Here is a 14062-nt window from a genome sequence, read left to right as displayed (position 1 = left end):
TGTAGGCTCTTTAAAAAAAGCAGCTTTAGAGATAAAATTAGCAATACAATACATTGTACATTTTTAATAGTTGATTCCTTTTGTTGCTGAGTTGTATTTCATTGTATGGATATATGACAACTTGTTTATCCATTCACTTGATGAACATGTGAATTATTTCCATCGATGGCTACAAACTAGCTGCTATGAACTATGAAATTACAGCATTTCAAAAATAATTTTAAATGTTATTTTTATTTTTAGATATACATGACAGTGTATTTTGATGTATTATATGTACATGGAATATAACTTCCCATTCTTGTGGTTGTACATGATGTGGAGTTACACCAGTTGTGTACTCATATATGAACATAGAAAAGTTATGTCCAATTCATTCTATTCTTTCTTATTACTGAACTGAGACTTTTTCAGTGTATTTTAAATCAATTTTATTGTAAAATTTCTAATCTATAAAATGTACTCTTTTAAAGTGCATAATTTCATGCATTTTTATAAAGCTCATATGCCCTTGTAACACCACATCAAGACACAGAACATTGGCTTCAGATTAAATAGTCCTCTGAAGTTAGAATCTCCCATTCCCCCATCTTGAACAACCATTGACTCGCTTTCAGTAACTCTAGGATAAATTTGTAATTCCTAGAGTTTTGTAGAAATGGAATCCTACACTAATTTTAGTTTCTTACTATTTTTACTGAGCATATTTTTTACATTCATCTGTGTTGGAAGAATCTGTAGTTTATTCCTTTTTTATTACCAATTAGTATTTCGTATGAATTTTTCACAATTTGTCCACCAAAGTGGTGTTGGTGTTTATGGCTATTACAAGTAATGTTGATATGAACATTCGTGTACAAGTGTACAAGACCTCAGGGGGTCTGGGACCAAGGCAGTTTTCTCCCTTTCTCATTTCTGGTTCTCAAGAATCCCAGTGACTTTGGAGGCTGAGGCAGGAAGAATGCAAGTTTGGGATCAGACACAGCAACTTAGCAAGACCCTGTTTCAAAATATAAAATAATAAGAACTGGGTATGTGTCTCAGTAATAAAGTGCCCCTGGATTCAATCCCCAGTACGGGAAATAAGGAAAGGAAGAGAGACAGACTAGAATGTGCTGGGAATGCGGTATCCTGTGACAAAGAAGGATTAGCCAGAACTGCCCAGGTTTTGTTCCAGTCTCCCTGATTACAAGATGTCCTTCAATGATTTAGCTCAGTGTCACGTTGCCCCTTCCCTTGGTGTTATTAAGACATGGGGCACTACTTCATGTACAACCAGAGAAACAAGTTGTACCCCATTTGTTTACAATGAATCAAAATAAATAAATTATATTAAAAAAAAGGACCCAGGGCAGGCTGCTTTTGGGGGTTCCCTCAGCTACAGTGGAAGTGAGGTGTGCAGACAAGATTCTTTCCAATCTGAGCAGCTTTCATGAGTCGTGGGAGTTCAGCTCACATTGAATCCCAGGCTTCTGTGCTGCCTGCATCTTTATTGTTACATATGGAGGTGTTCTGTCCCACTAGATTTTTTAGTAACCAGTGTAGAGTTGTTATGGGACGTATAGATGAGAATGGTGGGAACATGAAGAGAATAATTCTATAAAATGGGTTCGCTGAGCTCACCCCGCCACGTGATTTCTTTGCCAAAAAGCAATTTACCTGCAGCCCTGCCTGGCCTAAGTAGATAGGATATTGTCAAATTTCTCAGCAAACTGAACAGGGGCAAACGTCAGGCAGTCAGTATAGGTAATGAATGATGGGGGTCCAAAGAGTGACAACTGGTTATCAAAGAAATAACAATGGGGTTTCTAGCAGTCAACCTCCACCTCCCAGTCCCTGCTCCCAGTCACTTACAGGAGGAAAGAGAAGACAATGATTAAAGAGGGGTGTTCTGGGGTCTATAAGAAAGCAAGGTGTACCCCCTCCTACGGGTTTGGGCTCTGAAGTCACCTCCTCTTAGGGGATGTCTGTCCTCTATCATTTCCTTAAATAAAACTTGCTTGCTACGCTTGCCTTGGCATTTCTCTGGTGTTTATTCTTCAACACTGGGTAAAGAGAACCTGTTGGGATCTCCAACGGACCAGTATCACAAAACCAGCCTTTGCAAGGACATATTTTCATTTCTTCTGGATAAATACCATGGAATAGAATTGTTGGTCATGCTAAGTATATGTTTAACTTTTTAAAGTAAACTGACATTTTTCCAAAATGGTTACATTCAGAACAGCAGCATAACCAGTTCTGCATCTGTGACAACACTTGGTAATATTCACCGTGTGGCCGGGTGGTGATACCTCACTGTGTTTTAATTTGTATTTCTTCCGTGACTAATGATGTTGGTAATCTTTTCGTGTTTGCTGACATTTTGTCTATTAGGTTTTATTATTTTTGAATTTTTTTTTTTTAACATCCATCTGGATACCAATCTTTTGTCAGAATGAATTTAAAAAGAAAACAACACACACACAGGTTTAGGACAAACCCGACACCGAACATCAGACCTAAGCTTCCGCCTCCGCCGAAAGAGATGGACTACCACCGGTTCTTCTCCGTGTCCGCAGACAGGACTCAGACTTGGGAGGAGGGATCAGTGGCGGAACTAACAAGGCGACTCTGTGCGAATCCGGCAAGACATGGCGACCCCACGCCGACCAGGAAACGGGCTCCGGAGTGCAGGGATTGGGAGCACTTCCGGAAGTTGAGGGCTTTGTTTCCGAGGGGGAGATCTTTCCAGACGGACCTGGAGCTGCCGGTGAGTTCTGCCCGGGATCTGGGGCACCGCTCGGGCATCTGTAAGCGTTTCCTTGGGATGGTACTTGGTGGTTCCCTCAGCGGATATGTAGTGCGAAACTACCAAAATCAGCCCCTGGGAATGCAGCAGGGAAGTGAGAGCCTTTCCCTTCAAGAAATAAACTGATAGGCGACGTGAACTGACAGGCAGCCAGCTAGTTAGGCCGAGGCAGGGCCGCGTAATGAGACCCCCTCTCAAAAACGCCACCGCTGAACTTCGTTAAAACTGTGCTCAGTAATAAGGAGCGCGTATGATAAGAGACCTGGACCCTGAGCCCCGGGCACTCAAGCAAGATGGACGTGGAGGGAGAAAAGGAAAAGATTCGGGGGGGAAAAATAGGAAGAAAGAGAAGGGAGCTGTTTGGAAACTGAGAAGAGGCCATTGTGGCGGTAGCAGAAGGTGGAAAGGCCACCGTGACATAAAGTTTGGGCATTATCATATCATCTCGGTACCATAACGACAAGATATTTTGAAATGATCACAGTGACTGGGGGTGGGGTGAAGTTTGGGTTCTAGAAGTGCAGGGGTCTCGATGAGGAGACCTTCAGGGGCTGCTGGTGTAGATGAGAGTGGTTGCAGTGTGTATGGAACATTGCTGAAGTGAACCAAACAACTCCCATTTTGCTTTCTGACCCCATTTTGTGAAACTTATAAGAAACATGTTGCTTGCTGTGATAGATCAAAACAGAATGTGTGTGTAGTGTTAAGTAAAGTGACGAGCGGTGACGCACATAGTGACTATGCAGCCGCTGAGGAAAAACATTTGGCAGTTTACACCAAATTTACATTAGTTTTAATGGTAAAACTGGTAAAAATATTTACTAGATGAATTTGCAGAATCCAGGACTTGAAAAACAAATTAGGTAATGTGTGAACTTGTTTTGATGTGACTATGTAAACTGCAGACTAATCAGGAGCGAGCGGGCACTACTCCACCGACAGAGTCTGTCACTATGTTCCACTGACAAGGGACAAGATAGTGCTCCCCAGCTCGAGGCCCCTGGTTGCTGCATGCTGTTACTCCGATGACTGATTGCTGTTTGCTGTGAACCGAGCATCAATAAAACCTCATCTGAGGACCAACAACTGGCTACGTGAGTGTTACCTTATTCCTACCCGGTTCCCGACCCAGCACAGGCCGCAAGTGTTGCGACGTGCTCGTGACACAGTGGGAATGGGAGAGAAACAGACGGGTCAAAATTATGTTTAGGAGGTAAAATTTAAGAATTTTAAGGATTGGATATGGAATTTGAGTTGAGAGGTATTTATTTACCTTCGTCTTCATTCTGTTGCTAGTAACATTACATCAGATGGAGAAAGTTATAAAGGGAAGTGGTTTATTTTGATTAACGATTCTGGTCCAAGGTCCAGGGGCTGCATTTGGTGATTACTTTGCTGATAGAGTGTCATATGACAAGAGAGGGAGCATATGAGGCAACCTAACCGAACTGGCTTTTGTAGCCTACTCACCTTGAGATAAACACAAATTTGGCAGTCACATGAGTGGAATAATCCACGTATGAGGTAAAGTCCTAATCACCTATTCAAGGTCCCACCTTGTCCCACCCCCCCCCCTTAATAATGGGAATTAAAATTTAGATGAGTTTCAGAGGGTTCAAACCAGAGCAGTTGCCAAGGATAATTCTAAAGTTTCTGGCTTTAGTGGACAAGGATGAACTATTTTGGGGTTTTATTCCCCCCTCCCCCAGGGCTCTTTACCACAGCTACATCCTCCAGTCCTTTTGTTTTGGTTTGGTTTGGTTTTGAGACAATCTCACCAAGTTGCTGATGTGACCTTGAATTTGTGATACTCCTGCCTCAGCCTCCAAAATTGGGATTATAGGCATGTGCCATCACCCCACTATTTTGAGATTTTCTAGGGGTTCTTTTATCCCTACTGTTAAAAACATTTAAAGTATTTGTTTTTTCTCCCTGATTTTAAGTATTCATGTTTGTGTACTTACTGTAGAAAATTCAGAACATACACAAACTTTTTTTTCCCAGAGGACCTAAAAATCACCTAATAATCTCACTACTCAAGATAGTTGTATTTTCCTGACTCAGTGTTGCACGCCTGTGATCCCAGCTATGTGGGAGACTGAGGCAGGAAGATGATAAATTTGAGGCCAGTCTCAGCAACTTAGTGAGATGCTATCTCAAAATAAAAAATAAAAAGGGGTAAAGATATAGCACCAGTTTCAATCCCCAGTACTGGGGGGGGGGGGGGGGGAATGGCTGACTTTTGGTACATCTCCATATCTTTTTTTTCTCCCACTGTGTATCTTTTTATATAATTAGGATCATACGGATTATATTTTTCTGTATCCATTTTTTCATTAGATGTTAGCATGACTAGATTGAAATTCTGTATGCCAGGACATTACTTAAAAATAGTCTTTTATCTCTTTGTAACTGAAAAAAATCATGTAATTTCAGTAACTCAGAGATAACTTTTTTAGCTTTTTGGTGTGTTTTCAACATTTACTTTATGTGCAGATTTCTTGTACTGGGGATTGAATTTGGGGGTATTCAACCACTGATCCCCAACCCTTTTGTGTTTTATTTAGAGACAACGTCTCACTGAGTTGCTTAGGACCTCTCTATTGCTGCGACTGGCTTTGAACTTGTGATCCTCCTGTCTCAGCCTCCCAAGCCACTGGGATTACAGGTATGCACAGCTGCACCCAGCTATGTGTAGATTTTTAAAGGTGTTATGTTTTGTTTTTCCATTAAGGTGTTTTTACTTAATATTATTGTTGCTTTTATACATCAAGATTATAGTTTTTAATGGTCTTTTACTCACAATCAGTCCTGCTATTTGCTAGTTTTCATCTTTTCACTGTTAAAATGATAAGAGGAACATCTTACTATATATAATCCTCAAATCTCCAATTTCTTGGAAAAGAGCCCTGGAAATGGAGCCTCCCAAGTAAAAGGATGAAATGAGCCTAATTGCCCACCAAAATATCATTAAGATTTTCCTTTGAAGGATATGATTACAAAGATAGATTTTTCTAGTTACTCAAGTTGTCTTTTATGCTTGTTATTCATTTATTTATTTCATGGTTCTGGAGCTCAAATCCTGGACTTTTGCAAGCTAGGCAAGTGCTCTACCACTGAGCACATCCCTAGCTCTTATACTTCTTTTATGTCTTCATATATACCCTGTCCCTTCCTGTTAACCATATGTCTAAAAAAGGACCAATATTATTGGTTGTTTATTAATCATTCCCTCTCTGCTCTTTTCCATGTGTGAAAATTAGTAGCTTTGGATCAAGTGTGATACTTTATTCCTCAAAGTTATCTTCTTAATATTCATGTCCAGGTCCTGCTAAAATACAAATAAAATAGATCAGAAAGTTTAAAAGGTGGAAGTGGAGTAGTTTCATTAATACCATAAGTAGCCTGAGGGCCAGAGATTCCTGATATTCTGCCCCTAGGCTGCTGAGAAACGCCTCTCAACCACATGTGCAAGCCTTTCATCTGGACAGGCAGAGGACCAGCTGGCTCCCTTGGCTTTTTCCTGGGAGTGGAAAAAGTACTAGAAACAGCTCAAAAGGGTTAGTTAGGAAGGCATCTCACAAGGATGCCAACTGTGCTTTGGGGATGGATTTAACAGTTTTATCATCTTATTATTTTTATTTTTTTGGTATTGGGGATTGAACCCAGGATACTTTACCACTATGCAACATTCCTAGCCCTTTTTATTTTTTATTTTGAGACAGGATCTTGCTAAGTCACTGAGGCTAGCCTTGAACTTGGAATCCTCCTGCCCCAGCCTCCATAGTCACTGGGATTACAGGCACCACTGCACCCAGCTCTATCATCTTTTAAAATTAATTTCATTTTTTAGCAAGGATATTTGTTAAGAAAAGAGTTTTAATATTAACTTTTTTAAAAAAAGAAATCTGTTGGTCCTTTAGGTTTTGTGCAGTACAATCCTGTGTATGAAATGCAGTTAACACATCAACTGGACCTATTTCCTGAATGCAGGGTGACCCTTCTATTATTTAAAGATGTAAAAAATGCTGGAGACTTGAGAAAAAAGGCCATGGAAGGCACCATTGATGGTGCACTGATAAATCCTGCAATGGTAGGTACAAAGCCCGAGAATGAGTGAAGGCATACCCGAAATTTAAGAATGTATTAATTTTTTGACAATGTTATAGGTTAAACTAAAATCCTTTCATCTTTAGGTACCAAGTCTTGTCCAAGTCAGACTTGAACAGTGAATGGAGACAGAAACCCTGGGCCCCTTCTAGGAAATAGAAAAGGTTATGGTCTAGCTCTGATCACATTTGTGGTCTGGCAAATGTTGGTCTCTAGCTTCTCATCTGTGCCATGAGGGTTCTGAACAAGACAGTGTCTGTGGAGGAGGAAGAGCACAGTAGTTAAGAGCATGCGCCGGGATCATGTTACCAAGATTTAATCCCAGCTCTGCCACTTACTATGACTTTGAGCAGGTCATAGCCAAACCTTACATAGTGCTTTCTCTTTTCCTGGCATTGTTCTAAATGCTTTCTATGTCCTGACTCACTTAATCTTCAACAGTCTTATGAAGTGAGTGCTGTTATTTTCTGCCTCTGACAGATAAAATACTAAGGAACTTGCTTAAGTTCCCCAGATGGTAAATGACAGAGCTAGGGCATGCTTTGCTCTATTAACCTCATCTATTATGTAATGATTTCATTGAGTGCCTGGCGGGTTGAAGCTAAAATATTTAGAATACATATTAGCCTGCAACACATGTTACTTTAAAAATGTTTATTATTTGTCTAAATTCCTTACAACTTTAAAATTATAAGTTTTTTTTTTTTTATTGTCCTGGCCCTTGAGATAATAATTTTGAAAATATAGTCCATTGAAATTATTTCAAAGTAACCATAGAATAGGCTACGTGTTTTCAGTGTTCTAGATTCTCCCTATGTAATTCTTGGTATTTCTTTTGGTAGATTGTTGATCCTTTTCAGATACTTGTGGCAGCAAACAAAGCAGTTCACCTCTACAAACTGGGAAAAATGAAGACAAGAACTCTACCTACTGAAATTATTTTCAACCTGTCCCCAAACAACAATGTACGTGGAATTTACTGACTTTCTGTTGACCTTGTCATGATAACATGTGTTCTAGTGTTGGGTCACAGGCTAAGTTCCTACAAACCAATTTGCTAGCAATAAACCAAAGTAATCATGAAGAGATCTTTGAACAGAGAACTCTTACTAGACAAATAAGCTTTGGAGTCAGTTTCTTTATGAGTATACAAAATTTAGCTAAATTAAATAAGGCTAGTTTTATCTTTCCTTCTTACCATGTAGGGTCGGGAAAATCCTTTAAGTTGCTCAAGAAACTGACATAAGTACACATGATAAAAATTAGGCATAGATATTTTGTGTGTTCATGCACATCTTTCACTCTATAAACTGCTTGAGGCTAAATGCGTGTCTTTTCCATATACTGTACCAGGACATTGCTGGTACCTAGAACAGCCCTTCACACATGCTCATTCACACACTCAGTGCATAGGAAGATTTTGTGGTTTGAAAAATGCATAGGAATGCTGTCTTAATAAAAGTTATTGAACTAATGACATTCCATATGTACATAGCCCATGAAAGAAAATGACTGAAATTTTGCCGATGAAATTTTAGTATCACTACTATTATTAGCAACACAATCAGGTACTAGTATCATCAAGAGAAGAATTGGGAAAGCTATGGCATGGTGTAAAATGAAGATTCAAACTTTGTAAAAGGCAGTTATCTCAACTTGGTAATAGGATTCCTTAGTACCTGGAAATATTTTTGGCCAGGTAATGATTGTTTCTTAGAGATTATTTGAAACAGTTCAAGACACCATTCCTGTTCCAGTTATAGTTCTAGGGGCAAAGGAGGAAGGAACGTTCCTGAGGAGAGGCAGGTGAGACAAAAGTTTAGATGCCGTAGTTGGGGGTGGCCTTGGAGCTGGACCCTGAAGCATGTGTCAAGCAGACAAGCCATAGAGAGAAAGGTGATTGGATAAGGGACAAACATGAGCATCAGCAGAACAGTGTGAAACACAGCTGGAGCTCCAGACTGGCTAGAAGGCAGGAATGTGTGGCTGCAGGGTCACTTGGGGCCTGAGGTGGTGGTGTTTGCATGCAGCACAGGAGTCTGCGCCTGATTCCATAGGAGCAGGTGTGGCTTTCAGCAGAGAGTACTTTCCAGGCAGTAGCAGTAGATTCTGGAAAAGGATTATTGAAGGGAAAAACTAGGGTATGAGAAACAGGTAGAAGCTGACTGAGGAAGAAGGCAGGTCAGATGTTTCAGACATAGGGAAAACCGTTCCGTTCCTGTTTTGTTTTGTTTTTTCCTTAGATTTCAGAGGCTTTGAAAAAATTTGGTATCTCAGCAGATGATTCTTCAATTTTAATTGTTTATGTTGAAGAGGGAGAAAAACAAGTAAATCAAAAACACCTAATATCGCAAGTAGATGGTCACCAGATTTCTCTGAAAAATCTTCCTGAAATAACAAATATTTCTGAAGTCAAAAAGGTTTGTAGATTCATATTTTTAGCGTGTGATAGGTGAGGAAAAATGCTGATGCTGTTCATTAATCACCAGTGCACCAGTTTCTTTTAATTGGGGAAATGTTGCACTTGGGATTTGGCCCAGTAGGGCAGTGCTTACCTAGTGCGTGTGAAGCCCTGGGTTCAATCCCCAAGGCCACAAAATAAAAGGAGAAGAATGGTAATGGGTTTTTTAAAAAGTTGCTTGAAAAATAATTACGGATAAAAAGAACTGGGAAGTTCAGGTTTATGTAAAATATAATTATAAATGTAGTTAATGAAATCATTTACCCCTTCAAATAAGAAATTAGATATCTTTAAGTATCAAGCTTATATAGTACATTTAGAATAAAACAAACAGTGTAAAGTTAATACCTGGATTATGCTTTTAAAAATGATACAAATTTAGTTTTACATACAGAGAATTTGGTTTTTAATGTTCATAATTGCACTTTAAAGGGAATATTTGATGTGAGTTGTGAATTACTATGTATTTTGAATATTTTAATTATATTTTTTTATTTCATACATTAACCCAATAATTGATAATTTCATTTATAAATGTTTGCATAACAATTAGTGCATAAATATATCAACAAGTCATAATTTGTCTTTGATTTTTACAGATATATAAAGTTTCTTCACAAGAAGAAAAGATTGGTACATTATTGGATGGTATCATTAGTAGAATGTCAACAAAAGATGTTTTATAAAATGTTAGAAATATTAACAGAAAATTTCAGCTTTAAAGAAAACATTGATTTTTCATTCCTGTTTATAAAATTAATATAAGTTCATTATAGAAGAAAATTGTTTTCATGAGACAGGATTGAACCCAGGGCCTTGTGCCAGGTAGGCAAGTGCTCCACCTGAGCTGTACTTCCAACCCTATAAAATAAATAAATAAATAAATCACAGAATGAGATTTAAAAAGAATACTCCTAATTGTACCATTTTTACTAATACTATTTTTGTTGTTGTCGTCTAGTCTTCTATTTGTATTTGAACTTTTTTTTATATATAATTGAAAAAAAATCTGACAACACTTATTGAATGTCTACTGTGTACTAGGTTCTTAGTATTTTATTTCTGGTGGTTTTTTTGTTTATTTGTTTGTTTATTTCTGGTACCAGCATTACCTAGCCCTTTTTATTTTGAGACAGGGTCTTAATACACTGCTTTGGGTCTCGCTAAGTTGCCAAGGCTGACTTTTTGAACTTGTGATCCTCCTGCTTCAGGCTCCCAAGTTACTGGGATTACAGGCACATGCCACTGTGCCCAGCTGCCTTAGTATTTTATATCCATCAATTCACATTTCTCCCCTTTTGTCTACTCCAACATCCCTCTTCTGAGCCTCTGGATCCTGGTTCTCAGTATTATATATGCAAGAATTCGTTTACTGCTTACAACCTCATGAGGTACATACAGTTTTTTTTTTTTTTTTTTTTTTTTTTTTGCTGTACTGGGGATCTGCAGTACTCTGAGTACTGCAGTACTCAGGGCCTTGTGCTTGCAAGGCAAGCACTCTACCAGCTGAGCTATCTCCCCAGCCCTGGAACATACAGTTTTTACTTCCATTTTACACATGAGGCAACTGAAACATCCAAGAAATATTAAGTAACTTTGTAAGATCATACCACTAGTAAAAAATTGCCTGATAAATGGTATTTTTTTTCACTTTATCTAATATTTTTATTTTGTCAGTCAAAATAGATTTGGTCGGGTGTCAGCAAACTTGTGCGAAGTAATATTTTCCTCCTTGCAGGCTATATGGTCTCTCTTGCAACTACTGGACTCTGCTGCTGTGGTACGAAAGCAGCCACAGACAATGCATAAACAATAAGCCAACTTGTGTCCCAGTAAACCTGGATTTACAAAAACAAATGGTGGGCAGGATTTGATCTCAGGGCTGTAGTTTGTGGATTTCTGGGTTAGTTCTGCTGCAGTGACAGACAAGTTCCTAAGGCTAATTGGATTAAAACAACAGAAGTGCATAACTTGCTCACTCTGCATAGTGTGAATCAGTGGGAAGACTCATTGCAACTGGAAACCTGGTTTGCTGATGGTGTCTCAGTGCTTCTGGATCACTAAGCAGGTTGAAGGGAGCATTATGAACTTAATGGCCCTGACATTGTCTGCATGCAAGTGACAGACACTGCTAATCTCAGGCAAATTTCATTTTGGAAAGTTTTATTGGGCAAAGCTGGTCACGTGGCTATACCAACTTTAAGAATGGTGGGGACGTTAAATCCTACCATGTGCTGCACAGTGCATAGGTAGATTTTTTTTTTTTTTTTTTTTTTTTTTTGTACTGGGGATTGAACTCAGGTGCTTAACCACAGAGCCACATCCCCAGCCCTTTTTTGTATTTTCTTAGACACAGGGTCTTGCTGAGTTGCTTAGGGCCTTGCTAAGTTGCTGAGGCTGGCTTTGAACTCAAATCCTCCTGTCTCAGCCTCCCAAGCTTTTGGAGTTACAGGGGTGTGCCCCATGCCTGGCAAGGTAGAAATCCTTAAGAAAGAAGTACATAGGTAGCATTTCCTGCATGCTTACCGTACTCCAGGTTCTGCACGAAGCACTTTTCTGTGCACTATTTCATTCAGTCTAATCCACAGCCTCAAGATTTTCACAACTGAGGAAACAGATTTAGTGTCTCTCAATTCTTTACTTCAAAAAAAATTTTCAAACAATAATTGAATATAGAACAGTGAACATCTGTGTACCATTCACATGAATTCACCATTGTTTGCTACATTCACTTGTTCTTACTCCTATCTATCTTAACCTGTGTACACACACACACACACACACTCTCACACTTTGTTTTGCTAAACTACTTGAAAGTAATTCCTGACATCATGAAACTTCACTCTACATTGTGTAGTTGTCATGTCTCTTAGTTTTATTTAATCTGAAACAATCCTTTATTTTTTATTTGTTCCAATTAGTTGTTCATGACAGTACATTTTGAATTATTTTTGTTAAATGATGTTGGCATTTGGAAACTATACTAGATGTCTTTTAGGATTCCATGCAATTAGTTCATTCACAATTAGAGTCAGTTTAAATATTGTAGGAATTAATAGCATATAAATGATGACTATGTCCTTCCATTTGCACCTCATCAGGAGGCTCATAAAGTCAGTTGGTCCCATTGTGAGTGAAGGGAAGTTCGATCACTGGTTTAAGGTGGTGCTAGATCTCTCCATTACAAAAGCATCTTTTCCCCTGAAGCTTAGAGAGCTGAAGTTGCCCCAAATCTCAAAGTACTTTAAGGGTCAGGATTAAAACTTGGAACTAGGTGACCTCACATCCTGAGCTCTGAATCCACCACATTGCCTCTTCCTGGGCCAACACCCTCAGGCCAACACCCTCATTCTTTTAATTTGATGGATAACATACATGCATGTGCAATCGTCATCCTATTACACATTTATGTCATTTTAAATGTTTTACTTACATTTGCAAACCAATCTTTGAACATGTTTCTATCCCTTTAGGATAGCTGCCCCAAAATGGAAGTACTGGGGAAAGGGCATAGACCTCTTAATGACTTTTAATACCAGAATGGTGCCATTTTGCACTTCAAATAGCAGTGAATGAGGATGCCTGTTTCACAGCAATCTTGCAGGGGATGTCTTTTAATTAATAAACATGTTTTCCATTTTGGAATGTTGGACTACTGGTGAAGCTGAACTCATGTTCATTTGCATATTATGAAGATGGTTTGTAAACATTTTATTTCTGTAACTATAGATAATGTTTTCAACTCCTTGCAAATCTTTGGATCAAGAAAAAAAAATGTTCCCAGGGAAAGAAGTTAACCTCCCTAATGGATATGGAGAATAAAAATTCCCAAAATAGTGAAAACTAGTGACAAGAAAAGGGAGTAAAAACGAAGGCCATGCATCGACAGCTCTCATCTCCCAAGACGAATGTTCTCCAGATGCTGGCTGCAGGCAAAGAGGATGTTTTATCATCCTCCAAAGAAAACAGTCTCTAGGAGGCGTTATCTCCTCCAAAGCAAAATTATTTTTTTAGGCACTGCCCATAACCTTGACCAAAAGCCTCACATTCCTGACTAAGCAAAACTGACATATGCTCACTAGACCACCCCTCAAAATAACCTATATAAACCCAGTCCTTTTCTTTTTTTCAGTGGCTCATTTTCCACCAGGAGAGTGGTCCATGGGCACCATTCATCCCCCTGAATAAAGAGCTGAGATGACTCGTGAGGTTCACATCCTGCCCGGTCTTTTTGTGCTAACACTCCCCAAATTTCTTAGAATAGTATTGGATCAATTTAGGCAGATGCTGTGTAAGGCCTACTCTTTGAGCTATCCTAATTTGTTCCTCTTCAGTCAGATGAGTTGCTAAGTCAGTCTGGCTGGGTGTTGAGTGACAGGCTGGATCTGGAACTTGTTCCTGCTAGTGTAGCAGTGGCTCCTGATCCGGTCCCATCCCCTTGCCAAAGCTAACCCAGTTGGATTGAACTCAGTGAAGCAGGGAGATGTCATGTGAGGTGGGGGATCTGAGGCAGTTTTCCATCTTCTGGGGCTGGGTTGTGTAATCTGTGCACTGTTTTAACAGTCTTTTCAGTATTGAGCCAAGTCAGGAACTACATTCTATATATTAACCTGGTAGGTCCAAAGTCTAAGTGTGGCCTCAGCAAAAAGAGCCTGTTATTAGAGCCTGAAAGAAAAAAACACGTAGCTTTGTAGGTCACA

General features: G+C 39.2%; 1 protein-coding gene across 2 annotated transcripts; it reads left to right on the top strand.

The window, feature by feature from the left end:
- The first annotated feature begins 5397 nt into the window (after positions 1–5397).
- Tprkb (TP53RK binding protein) lies at positions 5398–10336 on the top strand. 2 transcript variants are annotated; one of them, XM_047522690.1, is made up of 5 exons: positions 5398–5459; positions 6715–6884; positions 7744–7866; positions 9145–9321; positions 9962–10336. In XM_047522690.1, the coding sequence occupies exons 2-5, from the start codon at positions 6744–6746 to the stop codon at positions 10046–10048; spliced, it is 528 nt and encodes a 175-aa protein (XP_047378646.1). In that variant the 5' UTR covers positions 5398–5459; positions 6715–6743; the 3' UTR covers positions 10049–10336. The 2 variants fall into 2 exon arrangements, with proteins under 2 accessions (XP_047378646.1, XP_047378647.1); XM_047522691.1 differs by lacking the exon at positions 5398–5459 and adding an exon at positions 6532–6593.
- The last annotated feature ends 3726 nt before the right edge of the window (positions 10337–14062 follow it).

The sequence above is a fragment of the Sciurus carolinensis genome, chromosome 13 (assembly GCF_902686445.1).
Source record: "Sciurus carolinensis chromosome 13, mSciCar1.2, whole genome shotgun sequence".
NCBI lineage: Eukaryota > Metazoa > Chordata > Mammalia > Rodentia > Sciuridae > Sciurus > Sciurus carolinensis.
This window is presented reverse-complemented; position numbering and strand designations above follow the sequence as displayed.

Bases quoted from the DNA above. Each gene is read 5' to 3' on its own strand.
- Tprkb (XM_047522690.1), top strand. From the start codon at position 6,744: ATGCAGTTAACACATCAACTGGACCTATTTCCTGAATGCAGGGTGACC. The intron at 7,867-9,144 runs GTACGTGGAATT...TTTTTTCCTTAG, and splicing joins ACCTGTCCCCAAACAACAAT to ATTTCAGAGGCTTTGAAAAA. The intron at 9,322-9,961 runs GTTTGTAGATTC...TGATTTTTACAG, and splicing joins ATATTTCTGAAGTCAAAAAG to ATATATAAAGTTTCTTCACA.